The sequence below is a fragment of the Passer domesticus genome, chromosome 5 (genome assembly GCF_036417665.1).
Source record: "Passer domesticus isolate bPasDom1 chromosome 5, bPasDom1.hap1, whole genome shotgun sequence".
NCBI lineage: Eukaryota > Metazoa > Chordata > Aves > Passeriformes > Passeridae > Passer > Passer domesticus.
The window spans coordinates 76631217-76653422 of record NC_087478.1 but is presented as its reverse complement, the minus strand read 5'-3'; the positions used below and the strand labels follow the sequence as shown (position 1 = coordinate 76653422).

The 22206-nt window shown below is 46.9% G+C and overlaps 1 protein-coding gene and 1 long non-coding RNA gene across 7 annotated transcripts in view; one reads left to right on the top strand and one right to left on the bottom strand.

Moving 5' to 3' along the window:
* IQSEC3 (IQ motif and Sec7 domain ArfGEF 3) overlaps positions 1-22206 on the bottom strand; it is a 98458-nt gene that overhangs the window by 7246 nt on the left and 69006 nt on the right. For 2 of the 4 annotated variants that reach the window (XM_064421188.1, XM_064421187.1), the window contains exons 5-14: positions 19250-19411; positions 9733-9855; positions 8930-9096; positions 6716-6855; positions 5801-5926; positions 4628-4727; positions 2384-2545; positions 1694-1786; positions 1207-1250; positions 1044-1123 (exon numbers count right to left, since the gene is read on the bottom strand). In XM_064421188.1, the coding sequence (XP_064277258.1) occupies positions 1049-1123; positions 1207-1250; positions 1694-1786; positions 2384-2545; positions 4628-4727; positions 5801-5926; positions 6716-6855; positions 8930-9096; positions 9733-9855; positions 19250-19411 (1192 nt within the window). In that variant the 3' untranslated portion in view covers positions 1044-1048. The remainder of the gene's footprint in view (positions 1-1043; positions 1124-1206; positions 1251-1693; positions 1787-2383; positions 2546-4627; positions 4728-5800; positions 5927-6715; positions 6856-8929; positions 9097-9732; positions 9856-19249; positions 19412-22206) is intronic. The other 2 variants (XM_064421185.1, XM_064421189.1) reach the window with 1 other exon arrangement.
* The window catches only part of LOC135301046 (uncharacterized), a 56624-nt gene continuing 40358 nt past the window's right edge, over positions 5941-22206 (top strand). For all 3 annotated transcript variants that reach the window (XR_010362803.1, XR_010362802.1, XR_010362804.1), the window contains exons 1-2: positions 5941-7697; positions 8770-10051. This is a non-coding gene — a long non-coding RNA (uncharacterized LOC135301046). The remainder of the gene's footprint in view (positions 7698-8769; positions 10052-22206) is intronic.

Here is a 22206-nt window from a genome sequence, read left to right as displayed (position 1 = left end):
AATGTCGACCAGGTGACAAGCCCTGGGTAGGAAACAATGCTCGCAGGTTGGCGTGGCACTTCCAGCCAGGCAGGGGTCCAGGGGGGACAGTGGGGCTGCCCTGAGGGTCTGGCAGAGTCAGCAGCTGCACCAGCAACTGGGAAGGAGAAGCTGTGAAGTGATCAAGCTCCCCACCATGCTGGAACAAGGATGAGCTGTCTGTCCCTGTCCAGACGTGGAGGTTGCTCAGGCTCACCACACAGCAGGACATAATATGGTGTCAATATTTATTCAGGTGTTGGAACATCCCACAGGAAAAACTGGATGCTAGGCCATGAAGTGCCAGTGACATTAGGATACATGGAAGCTGTTCTACACAGGGAGACACTTCTCCCAACAGGAATAGGAAAATGGCTGGCAGAGGCACCTTTCCCAGGAAGGGGGTGTCTGCAGTGAAATAGGGTGCTCTCCAGGGAAAAGAAGAAGCACCTACTCCCCACAGAGAAGCAGAATTCTTTAAGTAAATACATGCTGACAAGAGGGGAGAGAACTACCCTGGAAAAGGGAAGGTTCAGGACAATGGAGATATTTCAGACAGAGAGAGAGTAGGAAGTAGTTGATAAGATTTTCAGTGTGAAGATTGCATTTTCCTGTTTCCTCACAGGCTGTGAGAGTATGGCTATATGTGAAGAAACAGGCAACCCACTGGATGCTGGACATTCCTGCAAAGATAGATGTACACAGGACAGCCAAGCTCCCTACCTAGGAAGGTGAAGCTCTAAGGAAAGTCTGGTGTACAAAGGCCATGCTTAATCCCCTTCAGGGGGATGGAGAGACAGAGCTGCAGAGATAGTGCAGGAAAGCTGGGCTGTGGGGAATTTGCATGTGATGCTGCATGGAGTTAGCATGTCTGGGAAGTCCTTCGAGGGGTTTTCAGTCTCCCCAGAAGCAGTGGGGTGGGTTAGTCTACAGCGTTTGGGAGCTTGGTCCATGAAGGATGTTACAGTTATAGAAAAGGATTGAAAATGCTTTGAAGTTTAGTTTGGATTTGAAAGTTGTATTACCCGTCCTAGCAGTAACTTTTAATTGTATCTCTGGAAATTGGTAAAATTGTCAGTCTGGCTGGGGAGGCATTGATTAAAACCTGAGAAAAGAAACAACAGAGAATGTGAGAAGTGCTGAAGTGAGAGAGAATTACTTACCTCAGCTGCTCTGCACTCTACTTACCTCCACTGTGCTGTCCGAGACCTTCTCCCCCAAATCCTTCTTGCCTTTGAAATAAAACAAAATATCTCACTAATGAGATCTGGCCCTCTAGTCAAGAGCTGGCTCTCATACTGTGGACTGGAGAGTTAAAGGGAGAGGTGCAAGGCCAATCCAGACCCTCTTGCAACCTGTTAGCTGCTTAGTGGGGTAAGTTTTATCAGTTCAGGGAAGAAAATTGGGCCAGGTTCTTCAGAATTTACCCATGCTCTATCAGAAACAGCTCTTTATCAGGTATTACAGCTACAGACTGTGTAATGAGACTTCAAGGGTTTTTCTAGGGTATTTTGAAGAATGTATATGCTCTTGTATTTTCACAATTTGGCCAAGGCTAAAGGACACAAAACTGAACACTTCTTTTTGCAGTTATTCTCACAGGCACCAGTGAGAACACATTTGCAAAGGCAGCACTTCTAGACCAAAAAAAGTTGGGTGCTGGGTGCCCTCTTACCTGTTGGAGAGCCTTGCTTGGACTGCAGCTCCATCTGGGCTCCATTGGTCCTTAAGGAGAGAGTCTTCGTCCCTTGCTGTTTCTCCAGCTCCCCTGCAAAACAGACAAATGGAAATAAATGAGGGGGGGAAGGAGGGAAGGTCACCAGCACACTGCAGGAACAAAATGGGAAGTCAGCAAGGAGAATTAATGCAAGGAAATCACGAGTGAGTGTCAAGAAGAGAGAGAGGAACAGCCAAGAGAAAACAGAAACTGGAGCTATCAAAGGCTCCATGGACACCTTGTCTGTGTAAGGCCATGGAGTGACAGACTGCTTGCCCTCAGGACAGCTCTGTTAAAGGTATGAGATCTGTCCCAGCTATTTACAGATCATGTTTGCATACTCAAAGGAGTATGGGACAGAAAAGAATCTTCTGGGTGTGACAGTCTAAGCCTCCCTATTCCAGGCTGCTGTATCACACTCCCTGTCCCATAGTATTGTAAGTAGTCAAGTCCTTCCATTTCTCCTGCTGGCCAGTGGTCACAGAGTGCTTTTTCATCCTCTCGGTGAACCCAGGAACATCCTGTGCAGATTTGTGCTGCTTATCCTCTTTGCCCCTGTTCCTGAAGAACATTTCCTTTACCCTTTTTGCCTTGTAGTCACATGCAGTGTGATGGCATTGGAGTGTGAATTGCATGAGAGACCCTTACATTCAATTCGTATCTGTTCCAGTTCTGTCACTTCTGCTATTGACTCTTTCAGGTCTTCCACAAACTTCTGCATTTCCTCAGCACCCAGAGCACAGAAGTGTAGTACCTGTTTTTTCTCTGAGCCTGATACTGGAGTCACCAGTGTAATGCCATGGGGGTAATCTGAAAAAAAGATTTGCCAACAAAATTAAGAGGTGTTAGGCATTTTTGATGGATTAGTTGGTTGTTTTGGTACATCTGAAGGACAAAGAGTTTTCAGCACGAGTCCAATGGAATTGCACACCCAGAGTTTGTCACACTGCCAGCTGTGGGAACCTGCAGCACTTCAGCCCTCCAAGAGAACAGAAGGACCAAGCTGCAGCAGCAAGGCAAGTGTCACCAGCACCACAGTGCTGCCAAAACCAGAGAACTCTAGCTCTTAGTTACTTTTAGTGCAGCACTGGGTCTAGGAACCTGGGCACAGAGGTAAGGCTGTAAAGCCTTTCTCAGTCTGTGGAAGAGTAAACAGTGTTTATGAGGCCAATGACACTTTTTCTCCTGTGGGAGATGCAGCAGGAGAGGTTGTCTTCTGGGGTCAGAGCCATTGCACCCACAGTGGCAGGACTTGTTCCCAGTCTCTCCTTTCATCTGCAGAGAACACAGGAGGGGTGTTGGCACAGGGCAGGTGGGGAGCTCATTGCACTCTGCAGAGAGAATGGTAAAGATGTGTATTTGTAGGTCTCTGCTTAGTGCCCCTCACAGGAAAAACACACAGGAATGTAAATGAGGGGCCATGCCCAGAGAGTGAAAATAAACAGCAAAAGGCCTCATGTTTTAAAGATCAGGTTTGTGTGCAGGGAGGTGATGACAGGAGATTCAGCCAACAGAATCAGGAGAACACGAGAATGCAGAGAACTTGCCACAATTTTGACTTCCTCTATCATTTGCTCAATGGCACGTGGTTTCAATCCCTTTCCTCCCCTCCTTTCACATTCCTCTAAATTTAATTTCTGTCTTCACCTGTCCTGCTTTCACTTCTCCTCCAGTGCTCCTACATCTGCCTGCCTTCCACGGGTAGCCTTCCTTTATTAGCCTTCCTTTAGCAGTCTTTCCCAAACAAGCCAAGGCCAAACCTGTTATTTTCAGCCAGCCCTCTGCTCCCCCTATTTGTGTACCAAGCTCTTTTCCCACCCCATCTCTCTCATCTGTTCAGATCACAAGATCTTTGTGACATTTGCTTTACTGTCTCTGCAGGGGATACACAACGGGGCACCTTTGCCAGAAGATTTGGGCACTCCCAGGATAGTCAGGCTACCCCTGAAAGCTGATTCCAGCTCTGATGGTGCCTCCTGGGGATGCTCAGCTATGAATGGCCCTTTGGTTCACAGGGATGTGGCAGCCTCTGCATGTTGCAGAGCAGGGTGTTGGGAGACTGACTCATGCTGCCAGTCGAGGAGGGATAGAAAAAACTTAGCATAGCCACAGTGCTGCTACATTTTGCCTTCCTTGCAGCATGTTCTCCATGTGCTCACAACAGAGAGCATTGTGATCCTAGGGGTTTGTGCCCCTGATCCCAGGGGCATCAGCCATGCTTGCCTGGGACTGCTGCCCCTCTGCCTGTGCCAGCAGGGAGCCTGCCTGTTTCTGGAACTCCAGCACGGCACAACCAGCCCCAATCATGACACATCATGGCTCTCTTCCCAGACCATCAAGGTCAGGCTGACTAGGGCTGGCCTCCTGCCATGCTTTGGTGGGTACTGTTCCAAGGGCTCTGCCTCTGCCTTGGGAAGCTCTCAGCACAGCATGGCACTGTGCAGGGAGGTGGCAGCAGCACCTCTGCCTCTGTCAGCATCAAAGGCAGCAGTGGGGGCTGTGACTTTGGGCATGAGGGGAGAGGGGCTAAAGCTGGCAGCAGCAGCTCTGCCAACAAGGTTCTGCACCAACAGTTGGCTTCTGGGAGCTCAGTGGTGTCTATAGGGGGATTGTTTCCCCCAGTCTTCACCACTGGTGCTGTCCCTGCCACCATAACAAGGCAAATCCTTCAGTGAGGCCCTTCTGCAGATGCTCAGACCTAGAGAGACACCAGGAGCTTCCCCTCATCACAGTGTACCTAAAGAGTGATCTCCTTGTCACAAGCCTTAGTTTTCCCTCCTCCACTTTTAACTCTGACAGAATCTCTCTCCTAATGCAAACTCACACAGCCCCCTCCCTCCTTCTCCTTTTCCCTGCCAAACCCCTCCAGAAACCCAGGAGCAGTGGACTTACACTCATTCTCAAAGAGATGGAACTGCATCCCTAGCAGGCCGACTGACTTGCAAAATGTGTATGTTGAGGAGCTTTTCTTCTTCGGGCAAAGCTTGAGGATCTGTTGGAGGGAGAGAAGCATCATTGGTGCTGGGGAACAGTGAGGCAGGAACAATGCAAACTGCTCAAGGCAAAAAAGCTCTGCTAAGTGTACATGGGAGCAATGTTTGCTGAATGACTGGCTCTTTGCAGGAGAGCTGCCTGGAATGCTGCACTTGTAACAACACTTCTGGAATCCTGTAGGCATTGCCCTGGGCCCACTCAGCTCTCTCACAGAGGTGCCTGGTCACCACATTTTGACTTTTGAATTCTCTTCACCAAGGAGCAGATCAAAAGGCAAAGGGAAGCCTGTCATAAATACCTTAGAGCTGGGAACAAGGGCTATGAGAATGCTGTGCTGCCCTTGTGCCTCTGCACTAGTCCTTATGGATCTGGTTTATCCCATGGAGAAGAAGGATAGCAAGGAGCAGACCCTCTCCCCAGGTTCATAACTGTGCAAGTGGCTGCAGAGGAAAAGCTGAGTAAAGCTCTCTTATCCTCTTCTTCTACAAAAGGGTTTGGCTTTAGCCTTGCATCTGCTGGCACCACGGTTTTACTTTGCCATTAAATTCAGCAAACTTCCATTTTGTCTGGCCTCCTTTCAGTCTCAGTGTAACTCTGTTCTCCTGTACCTGCACAATTCCATTGCTGGGGCAGGACACTTTCAAAAATACTCTGCACATTTGGGGGTCTGATAAGTGCTGTCTAGTCTGCTACAGCCTTTTCCATGCTAGAAGGCAGTGATTTTAAAGTGTCTGGTAGGAAAGATTTAAAGGGCATGAGAGGGCTCTGTGTACTGTAGTACAAATAGACAAAGAAATGCACCTCCCTTTCAGAAATGAACCTCCCTGCTGGCAAAGGCGTGAGAGAGAGCAATGACATTGCTGTGGGATGTGACAGTTTGTTTTTTCAAGGGTTTACTGGAGTTCTAGATGTAGTAGGTTTTTAATGGTGAGGGGCCCAGAGCTGTGTCTTACAGTGTTGATGAACTAGGGGCTGTCCTTAGAGGAAAAATGGATGTTGTGGACTGGTTTCAAACTTCCTTACAGAAACCAGGGCAGGTTTTATTACTGCAGTGCCTAATTGCACACTCACCACCAGCAGGTCATTGAAGAGGAAGACTTCCCTTTGGTGAGCTGCCTGCTTCTGCACTTTGTTCACGTCGGTCACTTCGAAGAGGCGGCTGCAGCACACCAGCCGGCGGTGGGGCACCGACAGCACCTGCAGGGAGCACACAGGGGCAGGCAGGGGCTCAGGGAGGGGCCACTGTGGGTCTCCCCCACCCTCAGACTGCACAACCCTGCCCAGTGACACAGTTCCACCCACTCTGCCCAGACAAATCACCTCCTCACCACTGCTCCTTGCCATCAGTTTTGGTGCAGTAACAGAGAAAGTCTTGTGATCCAGGTAAATCAGAGGGCAGACTAAATGCAGCCTTCTTGCTCACACATCCTTCCAGTCCTTGGGTCACTGCTCAGCCTCTCTCACCCCACTGGACCCCAGGTTTTCTGGGCTTTGAGAAATCATTCTGCTTATTTTGGATAAACAGTATGTATGTTCTTGCACTACAGATTGGTTACTGCCAAAGAAGATATCTGTGCTTTGGGGATCTCTTAATCCCAGCAATTTTTAGGGAACTCATTAGAGACAGATAGATAAAATTGTTTTTTATCACTTTGCCTTTTACTTCCTACACCCTTAAAAGGCCTGAAAGTTTGAAACACTGCAGATCTATCAGCTGAGCCAGCCAGGACCTGCAGTAAAATTCATGGGCAAACAATTACAGCACTAGATACTTAAACTCTGGCCAAGGAGATCCCTCAAAATTAGGAAAGAATGAGATAGCAGGGAATAGAGAGTTTGGAGCAAAAGGAGTACATTTGTAGAGACAAGCAAAGAAAGTATTACATAAGAGAAGAAAGGCATAGAGGAAAAACACAGAAAATAGGGCAGGGAGAGAGGTGGGGGACAGAGGGACTCAGTGAGTGCCAGAGGGTTATGGATGCTCACCGTTTTCATTCCAACTATGGACTTCTCCACTTTGGTGACATAAGTTACATGGTCCTCATTAGATTTTAGCTCTTTCTGCTGGATCCTCTCATAGATCCCCACCACCAGCTCCCGAGGGATGTCAGCACCGTCGTCCACCCCTGCCAAAGACAGAAAATGTTTTCAGGCCAGCCAGAGAGAAAAAAAAAAGGGAAGAACTAGTGGTCCCTGGCAGGTCACTACTGCCTCTGCACTGTGCAGTGCTGGGAAGTGAAGGGGAATAGCAATACTTCACTTTAAGCTGTCTCCTTTGCCTCTCTAATGCATCTAATGCACCAGCAGGAGAGACTGACATCTCTAAGGCCAATGCAGTTGATTTCATTATTCCATTGCTCTGCATGGTGGCTCCTTTCCATGTGTTCCCTAAGGTTTTATAGCCACAATTTCACATTCATTTATCTTGGGCCACTCAGCAGTAACCCCTGCATTGATTTTGTATCATCAGAAGTGCTAGATGTGGAGAAGGTCTATGATGGGATTCAGCAGCTCTTCCTGCCAATGCAAGCATCATCTCTCCTTGTCTGCTTGGTGACCTCCACCATTTTCCTTCTGTATTGTCTCCTAGGAATAATGCTTTCCTGCTATTCTGTTTGTGGTATCTCTGCCTTGACCCTGCCCCTTTCCTCTTTTATATCTCCTTAGATAATTCTCCAGATTTTGCTGTCTGACCCTTCTGAGCCCGGCAGAAAAGGTTTTTTCCACCCTTCCCTGAACACTGAAAACCAAGTTTCCAGTCCTTCCTCCAAACCGAATTCCTCCAGTCATTTTATATTGATTTTCTCTGCATTCCCTCCAGCTCCCTGGTCTGAGATGAACAATCCTGAGTGATGCAGGTGAGGACCTGCTGAGAAATGGAAAGGCACTGAGATGTCCTGCTCCCTTACCAACATCCTTGCAAATGTATCCCAAATAACATTTCCAACACAGGCTGCTGAAGCTGCAGGTGAGTCTGGACTGAACTGTCTCTGCTTGTCTGTGATGGGGTGACATTCACTTGCTCTAATGAGTTGGGGTGTGTTGCACACTGGAGGTGAGTGACCCTCATGCTGATGTAATCCATTGTGGTGTGAACTGACAGTTTTTAAAGCAACTCTAACAGTAAGTCAACATTAAAATAACCCCCCTCTTTTGTTAGTGCTATCAGTTGTAATACTAAAGGGGGTGATGGCAGGTAGCAGACCCATTCAGTATCTATGGAATAAACTTGAAAGAGGGCCTCAGTGTCACATCATACCAGTCTGAACCAGGTGACAAATTGTGCAAGGTGTGGGAGTCTGAGATGACACTTGCTGAACAGCAATCAGGACAAAGAAACAAGTCAAAGGAACCCAGAAAAATGCAAAATCTTTAAAAAAGACAGGAATTTATGCTGGAAAAACTTTGAGGGAGCTTTATATGAATTGCAGATGTGCAGTAAGAGAAACTTTGAAAATGGCTGACCTAGGATGACCTAGGAATGAATATGGCTGGGAAATTAGACAATAATTTGTCTAGACGTGATGTCAAAAAGGCCAAACAATACTGAGCTGAGTTAGTAGATCTGAAAATAAGAACAAGGCAGTAGCTCTATATATGAGTATGTTGTGATCACATCTGAAAAAGTGCTTTTAACAACATATTACCAGGATGGAAAGGACCGACCTTGAAAATAGAAGAAAATTGATTTGGGGAACTGATGGATCAGAAATTGCAAAAAAGTAATGTATGCATGAACTCTGTCACGCCTACAGTTACTATAAGTAATTGCAGGCAATTAAGAAGGGGAAGATTTAGCCTGGATAAAAGGAAAATGTGTTCATATATTCAAAGCAGCAAGTAGGGCTTGTTTAGCACAACCCAGCAGGGTCTAAGAAGGATGGAGCTGAACAATAGGAAAATGTAATACAATGGACTGTTTCCAAGCAATGAGATATCTTAAAAGATGAAGCCATCTCTCAAAGGAAAATAGTTGGTTTCTGAGAAGGCTGGACAGCTTTCTGCAGAAAACAAAGTTAATTAGAATTTCCCTTCCCCAGCACCCCAGAAGGCATCTCAAAGGGGCTTCCGTGTCTGGCTCACAGGCAAGCAGCAGAAGACCTGGAGAAAGACAGTTCCACTAGGTTTTTCCTGCCTTCATCTAGGCAGAATTTAGAAAAGCAAAAGGGCAAAAAAGAAAAATCAAGGCAGAACCCTCACCTCTCAGATTGCGAATGAAGTCCTCCAGCATCATCTTCCTGTCAGGCTTGATGTTGGGGCTGTACATGTCTGTGTTGAGGAGGATGATTGCAAAGGCCAAGATGAAGATGGTGTCCGGGTTGTGAAACTGCTGGACCACATCTGGGTTGCACATGCAGTACCTCTGGCTGCAGCAGGAGGGATGCACACACTTAGCATGGAACATGGGAGCCCTCTGCTCCAGTTTGGCAATGCCTTTACCACAGGGAGACCACATTCCTTTCACTCCACCTCTCACACAAGAGAGAAGGAACCCACTGCACTCTGAAGGCAAATTTCCCCACCAGTGGCTGAAGTAGGCCACTGAAACTTCAGCCTTCTTGTCCTCAGGAGCCAAAAAAGCAAGTGAGGCTGGAGTGCACTACTCAGAGTGTGTCAGCACACAAGTGAAATACAGGAGGTGTCTGCTCCAGCCTGCCTTGCCAAGCACTCCTCTGGATGCACCAAAGGAGAGCCAAGCAGCCCTGCAAGCCCCTCTGCTTCTCTTCCTGTGAGCCACCAATGAACAGGGAATCCCTTGCTGGAAGCCATAGCAGGACTGGCCTTACTCTGGCCCCTGGTGCCCTTCATGCCACTGAACCTGACAAGGCCACAGCTGTGACACAGCAGTGGACTCCATCCTTCAGGAGCCCCTCCACGATCCCCTCTCAGGAAGAGATATCTGTGGGCATTCTCCCCATGCCTGCTGGCTTTTTGCCTTGGGTGTGCTGAGTTCCCTGCTTGCCCTGGTCGCAGCAGTGGGGCTGCAGGGCTCCTGCTCTTACCTGAAAGCCTCGATCAGCCGCTCCACCTTCTGCGCCTCGCCCTGCACACGGATGTGGGCCTGGAACTTCCGCAGGGCTTCGTCCAGCTCCATGCCTGAGAAGTCCATCTCGTCCACCACACAGCTGTGAGAGGGGGACACAGCCTTCAGCAGAACATCCTCCCGTGCATGACACCAGGCAGGCTCCTCCACTGTGGCACTGAGGCCCAGTCCCCAAGGGAAATCCCACAGGAGAGGCCCTGAGACACCACTATGGCTTCCTGCATCCTGCTTACCATGGGCAGTGACCTCACTCAAGTGATTCCTGCATTCTACAGCTGGTGAGTAATTCTTGTGCTTTACTATATATTTATATATGTGTGTGTGTATGTATACACCATCATATATACCTATCACACCATAGGCAGCATCTACATTCACATGTGCATATACAGAGAAAGTATGTGTGTGTATATATATATATATATATATATATATATATTGATACTTACCTGTATCTACATAGATATATGGACATCTATATTGACATAGATATTTAGACATCTGTATCAATATCAATAAGACCAGAATCAGCTCAGAGAAAATGGGAAATGGAAGCTGTTGTACAGAAATAACATGCAACATTACCTGCTCATCTGGTGTCACTGTATATTTTGGCATGATTCACCACCCACTGGAAATTCATGGCAAATTTACCCCAGGAAGGGGTAATTCATGGCCCAAGATACCCCAGGAAGAGGCAGAGAGTCCTCTGTGTTGTCCCCAGGAAGGGGATGACACCTCCTTTATTTTCCACTAAAGCATTCTCATCTTATAAAGGCCCTGCTGTTTCCAAAACCTACCACTACAGTACTTGCTCTCTGGATTAGTCAAATAATCTACTTGTTCTTATTCTTACTGCGTGATATTTCAGTCACTTGTAATGACAACACCTTTCTCATGTGGCTTCAGTACATTCTGTTAGCACATTCCTACCTTTTGTGCTCAGGTCATTACTGCAAGCATTAATCAAAAGAAACCCCTGTTCAGAATGTCCCTCAGGCCCAACTTCCCATTTCAGCAGAGTATGTAGGCACTAATGTCTGTATCAACCAATTTGCTCCCCTGTTTATGATTCCTCTGCTAATTTCTCTCTCTTCCACTCTCAACAAAAAATTTCTCATGTCCAAAGCTTTGCTGAAGTCTGGATTTATGTTCTGCATGTCCCCTGTCTAGCAAATTACTTATTCTAACAAAGACAGACATTGAGCTACTCTATTTTCCACTGACTTTGGTATGCACAATTTACCTTCCTTCTTGTCATTATTCTTTGACAAAAATAAATTTTCAACACTGAAATTCTGTCTGACAGATGAAGAAAATCACAGGTGCCAAAATCCCATTTTCTTTAAACCTTCATTAAATACAAAGTTACTAATTTGCTAATGGGACCACCTTGACATTAGAAGTGCATTAAAAATTTAAGAACTTCATATTTTCTTCTGCTTTTTATTTTGGATGCTACTTCTATTAGTCCCTTAACCCCTTTATTTAATTCTTTGTATTGTGTTTGGGGTAAAGGATATGTCATGTGGTAAAGGATAAACTGATCCCACATTTAAGGTTATTAAGGTGGAAATTTTCCCCAAGACAGGTTGCCTGGGACTTTATGAGGAGTGGTATAGGGGAAAAAAAGAGGGGGAGTAGATTAGTTCTTTTCTGGATCCTTCTGTTTCCTAGGATTATCTGGAAATTTTGCCAAAGAAACCTATACTAATAAAGGGATATGCTGTTATCAGTTTCTTCCTTTCTGAGATAAACTGGGAGTGTGTCTGCTGGTCTGAGTGCTGCAGTTTGCTGTGGGTTGTTGGAAAGTGGTTTATGAACTAAGCTGCTGAGTGCCTTGTGCAGCCTTGCTGGAATAAAAATCTGTAGCACAATTCCTCAGATGGGTGAGGGACAGAGATTTGAACTCAGAAAGGTCTCTGCATTCCTCCACTGCCTTATTGATTCAGGAGTTATCATCATTTAACTGGGGTGACACCTGCAGAATAATTTACCAAGAGCTCTAACTGAACATAAAATGCTTTGTATCTTCTGAGGTTGGACTTGTTACAACCTCAGCTAGGAATTGTGGGCTCTTTCTCTGCACAAAGTCCATATAATCGAAATTCAGAAACAAATAGGGAGCAAGGGAAGAGAATCAAAGGGACTGCTCTCATAGGAAATCTTCTATGAAATATTTTTTTATCTCTCCAAGAGGTGGACTGCAGAAACACTTGGCAATAAGAAAAAATTCCTTCACTGCATCTTTCCTTTTTTATTTTTATTTTTCTCATACTTATACTCAGTCCCTTGGGTTAACATCAAGGCATTCTGCTTCTTGGAATTTATCATTGAGGGTAAAAACAGTTTTCCTCTTGTTAGTCGTTATTGTGTTCACAGCTGCAACCACCTCTGCACTTGGGCTTTTGTTATTATTTTTTAATCCTTTCCAGTGTGCAAGTATTTCTCAGCACTGACCCCGGTGATTTTGCTGCTATTGTCTGCTTCCAGACATGTGAACACTGAGTGCTTGCATGCCCCAGGGACACCCACTAAGGTCACCCTAGTAGCCCCTGTCCACCAGCATTAAATAATCTGTCTTTTACTTACTCCTTCCCTCTTTGATCAGTCTTTCCCCCTGCACACAGGCTGCCCTAAAACATCCTCCCCTTTGTGTACAAATCTCAAGTAATAAAGTCAATGCCCTTCTTACAGAAAGCATGGAGCCTTCATTAGGACAAGTAGGACAAGGCAGCTGTTCACAGCTCTTTTCAAACTCAAACAGCCATTGCTCCTTGAGTTATGCTTGGCTTCTCCTAGGAGGGTTTCTCTCGCAGACTGGCTGATGCAGGTTTACTTTGTAAATTCTAACTCCTGGGAGTCTCTTCCATTTGTCTCTCAGCCCAAAGAAGAGTGTCCCCTGCCCTGCTTACTGAGAAAAGTTGACCAGGCAGAAAGGACAGGTTAGGAAGAGTGTTTGATTCAAGCAAAGTCAGCCTGCGCTTGGATTTGATTTATCTGACAAATCTTGTGCCAAAGGTCTGAAGAACAGCTCCTACAGGAGACATCAGGTACCAAGCTGCTATTTCTGCTGCTAGACAGGCAGAAAGAAAGATGGATCAGACTTGTCTGTTACTTTTGTGTGCAAATTTGACACAGAAAAATCCATTCAAAGAGCCAAACAGCCTTGTGCTATGGGTCTGCCATGTTCCTCCTCCTCTTCTAGACAGCTGGAAGTTTTGCAGCCTTCCCTGACTTCAGATTCCTGCACAGACTTGCATTAACTTTCCAAATGCACTCTGGTAACTGTGTCAGACATCCCCTGAAGAGCAGCACAACTTTTCCTCATGAAACCAGACCAAGGAGGCCTTTTCTTTCCAAGCTAGAGACCATGGAAGCTGACAAAGGATATGAGAGTGGGTGGTTCTCTGCATGCAAGGAATCAACCAAAAACTTAAGTGCACATGCCAAAACCAGTGCTGAGTTCATTTTCCCACAAACAGCTGGACACCTGTGAGATGCCTGTTCCAGGACTGCCAGGAGGCTTGAGAGATGATGATACAGGGATACAGTAATCATCTTATAAAATCTCATGTTTCAACTCCTTCCTGCCTAGGAACTTGCAACAAGCCTCACAAATTGAGCTCACAGTGCATCCAGAGATTCATTTAGCCCACTGTCTGCAAGGGTATGACTGGATATTTGGATCATGCTGTTGAAGTGGGCAGGAAAAGCACTGGTTCCCTGCCTCATGGACAAGGGGGTGGGGATTGAGGACTCTTGGGCCACCTGTGTACACGAGGAGTTTGATCTGCCCTGAGGCACCTCACAACAACAAGCAGAGAATTCCCCACCAGGTTCCAGGACCAAAGAGTGGGCTCCTAGATGGATTATTATGCTTAGCTGTTGTCTCTGTTGTAGCCTCCTAGGCTACAGGGAAAGATTCCCCTCAAAGTGGGTGGACATAATGGCAGAGGAGCTGTGAGGATTTAGCACAGGGCTAAGCACGGCAAAAGAGCCTGTGGCAAAAGGGTTCAGTGAAGACAGGAAGCAGCTGAATCATGTGGGGCTGGCATCTGCTCACCCAAGTGTAATGACCTATTTTCCAGCTTTTCTACTCAGGTGACAATGCAGCAGGGGCTGGGATGCAGCTAAAAGCATCTGTAATGAACCTGCAGCCTCCACTCAGGGAGGGAGCAAGGGGGAAGGCAGCCAGGTGGAAAGTTTAAAATAACAAGGCACAAAGATATTAATAAAAACCATCCCTTTTCTCAGCCTCCCTGATTCTACAAGCTTTCTGAAGGTGAATCAGGATTTGGGTGAATTTCTCCCTGGAAAGAGACTGCCCTGCATGTGTGAACTGAACAGAAAGAAAGGACTCCAAAAGGATGTCAGCAGGACTCCCAAATTCCATGCACCAGTGGGCACAGGTGTGTGTCCCAGTCCTGCCCTCCCCACCCTCTTGGGAAGGACAGTCTCTAGAATGGAGAGCATGGCCCACACTAGTTTTCCCTTGCTGGAGAATGCTACAGGATTGGTGTATTGCCTGTTTTCCCCCTGGGCTGTCATGCCTACTCACCCTTCCATGGTTGTTGGTAGCTCACATGGCTGCTTACTTGGGAATCTACTCCTTCCTGAGTTTCCCTGGGGACTAGGCAGAGTCAAGCTACACATTCAGCCTGTAGAGGCCTGGCATGGGAGGGCTGCTCTCACATTTATGTGTGCTACAGCCCTGCTTGCAGCTGGAGGTCAGAACTGCCTAACACGTCCTTCCCTCTCTCCTGTTTCCATCACATCCTTATCTATTGCTCCTGCTCAAACCCTCCTGTGATGGAAGTCCCCTGCTGACCCTCTGTAGCATCCTCAGTAAGAAGGGGAAAGAAGGCTAGTTTGGGCTAACCTGACAAGTCCATTCTGTCTGTCCAAGAGGAACCTAATCCTTCTCTGAGAGGCACTCCCCTTTGCTGGGCTCCCAGCTCTGCACATACTGAGAGCAGCTTTTCTCCCCCTGACTTCCCTGACAGAGAGAGAAGACAACCCAGGCCTGACAGACAGGAGACCTGCTCAACCCCGGGGAGAATGTCTCCAGCAGCAACTTCCACTCTTAACACAACCACACCCCAACTCAGCACAATGCCTCCTCCGCTGGAATCTCTGCCCGTTTCTCCTCTGACAGCAAGTGCACCAGGACAGCCTCATCTGCACTTCCAAATCCCACAAGCTGAACACAAACCATCCAGTACCAGCACAGCTGACTCCATTCATGAAATCACTCACATTATCTTGTTCGTGAATGAACTATGAATGGAAGTAATTCCTGAGTCAGGAACAGGTGGAGGGGAAGAATGGACTCAAGTGAAGGAAAGTATGAAGAAAGGAGAACAAAAGCAACAAATAAACACAGAATGAAGAAAGGATGCAAGAATGATGACGTGTCTTATATTAAAACTATGTGGTAATGCCTTGGGCCTACTTTTTCAAAGCAACAGAATTATTTTTCTGCAGTACATGACAAATAGATTTGATTTAAACTGCTCAGTACCACATAGGTCCTTCAGTGGGCCAGGCTACCTCTCTCCAGCTGTATTCCCTGGACTGGTAGACACTGAAACCCTGGGGCAGGTCTCCAGTGATTCTCTCTTGCTGGCTGCAGGACAGCCTTTACAAGCAGATTATTGGATCTTACTGGATCTTCTTAGATTCTTCTGGATGCTGATCACAGTGAATGGTTATTTTATGAGGTGCTTAAAATAGGTGGGTTTTATGCCCTGCAACACAAAATGCCTAAAAGCTGCACGTCCAGACTAAACTAGCACTGAGAAAAACAACACTCTTGAGGGCCCAGTGTCTCTCCATTGACAAAAGGAATTCATAAATTTCTAGAAGGCACTAAACTTGGTGGTGGCCAACAACAAGTGAGATAAATCCTAGTTTTAAAGACTGAAGTCTTTTCTATACAAGAAAATTACATACTGCATCTTCCTAAAGAGACAGACCTGAGTGGTTCAGTGTCATCAATGCGTGTGTGTCAATTATAGTCAGAAACTGTTGAAAATCTCCCGCTCTCTCTGTTGTTCCTCTGGCTAGCATGTAGAATTACTTGTGAATTATCCAGACACCTTTTTTGAGTTCCAAGAAAATCAGTTAAAGGTTGAAAGATAAGAGCAGGAAGATGGAAGGGAGATTACAATTTCAGGGCATTTAGGTGCTGGGCATAAAGGTGTGGGAAGGAAAAATAGCACACCAAAGTGCTCAATCCTCATAAAATGCTTACCTCACCTAAACCCCTGCCCTTTTACATAAAAGGCTTTGCAACCAGCATAGCAATTCTCTGAAGTTTTACATTTACTGGTGGCAGTAAAGTGGGATCATCTTCACAGAGCCAAATGCCACTCTGCAGTCCTGAGCTCTGCTGTTGACAACAGCAACAGGTTTCTCTGTCAGCCAGCACAGCTTCAAAGTCTACAGAAGCCAAGAGAACTCTGCAGAGTACAGACTTATGTTTGGACATTACAGCTGAGTCTGGAGTTTGTAACCTGGGCAGCTCTGCCCTGCCTCCAATGCACAAGGAAGGCTGACACTTTTGCAGATGTTTTAAAAGCTGTGCTGTTATTTATTCATGCAGCTGAGTTAATTCAACCTGGATGCAATAGAAACATTGCTCACAATACACAATTGCAACATAAGTTTTCACATCAAGCAAAAGCTAAACTAACACAACAAGTAGCATCAATAATTGAAATTGCTTCTGGGAGGTAGAGGAGGCTCCAGGGTCAGGTTTGGGATGTGAAAGAGCACAGACATCTCTGCCTGCATGCAACCTTCCTCACTGCAGGTGATCAGAGCCTGTCCAAGCCCCACTGCCTGCTTATGGCCACCCTGCCTGGGAATTTGACCTCAGCAGTCAAGTGCCTGTTCTTCTTCTGCCCATTTGGGCCACAAAAAATGACTGTGGTATTGGGCAAATCATGCAAAAGCTGCTGTATGAGCTCTCCTGTCTGCTGCATGCTCTCCAGGGAATACCACGTACCTTAACATTACTAAGAGTGGGTGGATGTGGGGACAGCACGACAGCCCTTGCACAGTCCATTCTCCCAACCTGTGTCAGTGTTCCTGAGCTATTTGATGGGAGTTGGATGGGGAATGAGAACAAGACAAGTTCCAAAATGCCAAAAGGTCTTTGATCTGCCTCTTGCTCCCATAGAAACAGCTTCTAAGTTGTGACCAGCCCTTGAGATACAGTGCACTGGAAATGCCAGCACACTACACAACACTACACTGCCAGCCCTCTTCTTCCTGCAGCATGGACAGGAAAAATATCCAGGATTATAATTCTGGGCCATGATTTCTCCTTTCAATGCCTTATTTCCATGCATAGCATGCTACTGGGTGTGCAGCCAATGCCCATCCAGCTCCCATGAGTGGCTGATGAAAAATTTGCTTGCAAAACTCACCAACTATGCTCAAGCGTACCCCCAAGCTCAGAACTGGCACAGGAAGAAAGTACCTTCAAATGGCACAGCTACAACCAGCTGAATGTGCATGTTTTTTCCTTCCTCTTTTAGACTATTCTACATATATTTTAAGTCTACTTTTATCTTTGCCTTTATGGAAGACAAATCAGGCATTTACTGTGAAGAGAGGATGGCAGCACAGATTGTCAGTGCAAGCATATCATCTGTTGCCTGGCAAGATCAGACACAGGTTTGAACCCTGAACTCAGACCCAGTTTGATACATGCTCAAGTACACACAGTCCCTGCCCCAGATGTATCCATGTCCACACAGCCTCAATATCTTGGTCCCCAACTTTGGGCCTTGTTTTCTACAGATGTTAATAGGATGGGCAAGGTCACGCCTTCACGGAATATTTGCAGTGTTACCATGAGAGGGGCAGTGGAAATTTTGAGTAATGATTATGATGGAGTGGGGCCACCTGCCCCAGTGGCCCCCATGCCTCGTGCAGAAACAGAACAACCCCAATGCAGCAGCTCCTGGGCACTGAGGCTGGGAGGCTGGCACCAGGCTTTGCAACAGGCACTGTTCCCAGGAGATGCTGACACTGAGTTTGTAGTCCCATGTGAGGCAGAGGAACATGGTCATCTGCAGGGATGATGCCAGATTTATGATTACAGGGAAGTGTCAGCCTATTGTTGTTGCAATATCTGTGAGTGCAGAGGCTAGGTTTGGACTTGAGCAGATTATCTCTGAGGAGAAGAAACCCACACAATACTTACTGGAGAAAAAGAGGCAATTACTTTTAACTGGAATTCTCAGCATGAAGAGACTGGACAGCACATGTGTCTTGTTGCTGGACAAGTCAATACTTCTACAGTATATTAAAAAAAGAGATGGCCCAAAGGTCAGGTAGGTACCTGCAGCAATAAGAAGCAGCAACTGCAGCTGGAATTAATTTTAAAATTTAGGCCTAGATTTGGCTCTTGAACTTTGGATTCTCCAATATTTCTTTGGAGTAGAAGTGGTATGTGGATGGGATTTGGAGTTTCTTTATGGTTTGATTCAAGAGAAACCGCTGCAAAATTCAAGGGAAATAGAGAACATTTTGGAGAATGGGAGAATGTAATAAAGGACCCAGTGCAAAGGACTTCCTGCCTAATGGAAAGGCAGCTCTCCCTAAGAGTTGTGCTTCTGCATAATAAAAGAAAGATGCAGCTGAGTGCTGCATGCCTTGAAATGGGTCTCTGAATGAACTAGACTTGAAAAAGGAGAGAGGTGCAGGCTGAGAGATGCATGGCTTGTGACCAGGAGAGGGTCACGGTGAGAGAATTGAAGGTAACAATCCAGCAAAGGCAGCCACTGATCAGAAGCAGGAAGGAAACCTCAGATTTTGTTCTGAAAAGGGGCAGCTCAGCTTGTTGGAGATTTTGGAGTGGGGATGTTCCTCAGTGCTCCGTGGCTGCTGTGGCAATGCTGAGCCCTTAGAAGCATGTTTTCATACGCAGACCTCCTCTTCACCACAAACAGGACCTTGTCATTATCCTCATAATGCAGTTGGACAAGCTCAAAGGCTCCCCAGTTTCCAGCCTGGACAGAAAGGGAATTGAGTGTGTAGCCAGCATTCACTTCTCCCTGCTGGTCTCACAGCAAGAAGCAGATATTTTTCCTCTGCCTCTCTTAATACTTCCCAGAAGGCATCAGAGGTACTTTACATGGATGGGATGAGACCTCAGCCAAAGAGTTCCCCACCCCCAAACCTGCCAGCATGACTTGTTCTACCACCTGACAGTGCTGAGCTCCTGCTAGGCGATCACAGGCCTCCTGAGGAAGGACTGAAATGAAAGAACTGATGATATGAAGGATGACACACATAGCTGGGAAGTGTGTTGAGGGACACCAGCTAGGGACAGGCAATGGTGGAGTTGCTGAAGAGTGGGAGCAAAGGGGCATGGAGACCTTGCTGGTGCAGCCAGGGGCAGAGTGGGCTGGCAATGCCTTTGGAGTGGAGGGAGGAGGGGAAGAGATTTCCACACTTACTCCAGAACATCCCTGTTGAACTGCTTCTTGCTGTTGCCCAGGAATTCCCCAATCATCTGTCGGCTGAGGCCCTTCCGCTGCAGCAGAAAGTGTGCCACCCCAATGGGGGTGTCTGGGATGAAGCCTCGGGAGATCAGGAACTGGATCCCTTTGTCTGGGTTTCTGGAAGGGAAGGACAGAGACATGGTGAGTTTGCATGAGCTCTTGGAGGCATTGTTGCCTCTGGCTTGCATCAATGCAGCCCTTGGTATGTGCCTGCGTTCACGTGTGTGTCAGGAACAGGACTGGTTGCGGTGAGGAAAAGTGACTTGATGTGTGTCCCCCTAGCTGCTGCTGAGGTCAAAAAAGATGCCATAGGACCTGCTGTGTCACTTGCAGCACCTGCTGTCACCTGGTAATCACAAGTGGCATCCCACTGCCACAACGAATCCTACTGCATTGTGCCACACCTCATAAGTGACTCTTCTGCCATCCATCTGCTCCAGAGTCAGAGGCCCTTTCCTCTGTGAAGAAACTTAGGAGACATTGCTGCCATGGTCTATGGGCAAACGAGGCTCAAGGCTCCAAGGGGGATAACCAAAAGTGGACACTTTTTCTGTTAAACAAATAATTTTGCTTTTCATAGATTTTCAATGTTCATTGTAGAGTGATAGTTTTTATCTTCCTCACCTGAGCTTGATGTTGGCTGCCTGAACAGAAATCCCATACTCAGATATGTTTATTCCTCCTCCACTTCCCCCACCCTGAGCTGTGTTTTTCTTCCCCTCTCTATTGATTCACGCCCTCAGGCAGAAATCTTTGTGTGTGAGAGAAGGCACCCAGAGAATGCTTTGTCAGAAGAAGGGAGGGAGCAGTGTGCAGCTCCCAGACAGAGGGCTTTTCTCCCTCTGTGGCTGGGAGCATCTCTCTGAGAGCAGGTCTGGTGCTGAGTGGGCCTGATTGCCTGGCTGTGGGAGTGATTTTCTGCTTCTTAATGTGCCAGTGTCTGTGCCTGCACACACAGCTCTTACAGAAGCAAAGTTTGGAGTGACCTTTAAAGGCCATCTACTCCAACCCTCCTGCAGTGAGTGGGGACATTTTCCACTAGATAAGGTTGCTCAGAGAACCCACCAACCTCAGATTGTATATCTCCAGGGATGAGGCAACCACCACCTCTCTGGCAACCTGTGCCAGTGTTTCACCACCTTAACTGTAAAAATCTTCCTTGCATCTAACCTAAATTGGCCCTCCTTCCGTTTAACAGCATTACCCCTGGTTCTATTGCCAGAGACCCTGATAAAACATCTGTCCTCATCTTTCTGTCCTAGTTTATAAGCCCCTGTGTATCCTGGGAGCAGCTGTGAGCCTGTCTCACAACGCAGACAAGAACAAACAGTACGTGTGTGTTGTGCAGGAAGTTTTCGTCCCATATTTCAGTCTGCCCCACTGAAGGGTTTCTGTCTGTCATGATGCACTGTGCTGAGGTGAATCACTGCAATGGCAGGAAGATTGCCACATTTCTTTGGTTCTCTGAGCTGAGTGGAGAGAGGTGAGAGGGTGACTTCATTAAATGATGTCATATTTCCATCATTAACCCAAATTCTGGGTTCTTTGTCAAGGCTCAAGGAGTGAGTTTGCTCAGGCAGTTTCCTGGGGTGAGGAAAGAATAGGATGGGATTTCAGAGCACGTGAATGCATGATATGCACAGGCACAGACTGTGACATTGTCAGGTGGTGAAGTATGTGGGTGAGCAACATATGTCTAGCTATAAGGGGAGCTGCCTGCAGCAGAATGGCCTGCTCCTTACAGGGGCCTCATGGACATGGAAAAACTAGATGGCCTTCAAATAGTTCTGATTACTCTGTAAGGTCAAAAGAAAATATCCTGTGCAGTGTGGCACTGCTGGGGAGAGGGCTGCAAGAACAATCAGCCCATTAAATTTATAAATAGGAGAGCTGCAAGATGTGATACTGAAAACCCCAGGCCTTCTTCAGGGAAAAGCAGCAATGCACCTTCTTTATTATCATAAAGATCTACTGGTTCACTGCTAAAGAGTACAGGTAAACTTCCCTGCTAAGTGCAAAGGTGATATGGTTGGGACATAAGTCAAACTGAGCACCAGAGATTCATAAAATGCACATCCACCTGAACACTTTGGTATTTGGCAAGGCATGGGATGGTGTTCACAACACAAGGATGAACTCAGCTACACCTGTGTGACTCCAAAGTCACTGGACTGACTTTGGATCCACTCCAGAAGAGTTGAGAGTTTATTATGGCCAGAAAAAAATGCACACATGTGCAGGTCTCAGTAGAGATGGTACACACAATGCTATCAAAGGATGCAGGATAAAACAGTACACCTGTGACAGTCCTCCTGCACTGCCTAGACCATAACTCAAAAATTCTTCACTGACAGCAGCCTTCCATCAGTTTTTCCTAGGATTCAATTTGTTCTTCACAAAAACCTGATGGCACTACAGCATCTCTGCCACTGAACACCTGCAGATGTATCCCAGCATGCAGCTTTTACCCAGAGGTGCAGCAGACTACTCTACTCCTCTCTCTCCTGAGCCTGGTCCCTGCTATTCATTTTTGGTGTTGCAGGGCTGCTAAGCAGAGCCAGCGAATGCTGCGGGATTCCTCACGTCCTGCTGTCTTTCTCTCTGCCCACGCAGCCAGCTGCCCACACACACTGAGCTGTTACAGCAGTGCTGCATAATGAAGCACTCACCATTCCAGGGATTTCACCCCCTCACGGTGCAGCAGGGATGAGGAAAGTGCCACTGCATCGATGTGTTTCCAGAGGCCTGCTCCAAGCCAGAGCACTGCCTTCCAAAAATGACAGGCAAGGCCAAAGAGGCTGTGGCAGTTTCCACTAGAAACTGCAGGCTTTCAGCTGCTGCTCCAGGGAAAGCCAGGAAAAAGGATGTGCACACACAGCCTCAGCTCCATGGCCTACAGATCAGTGCCCACA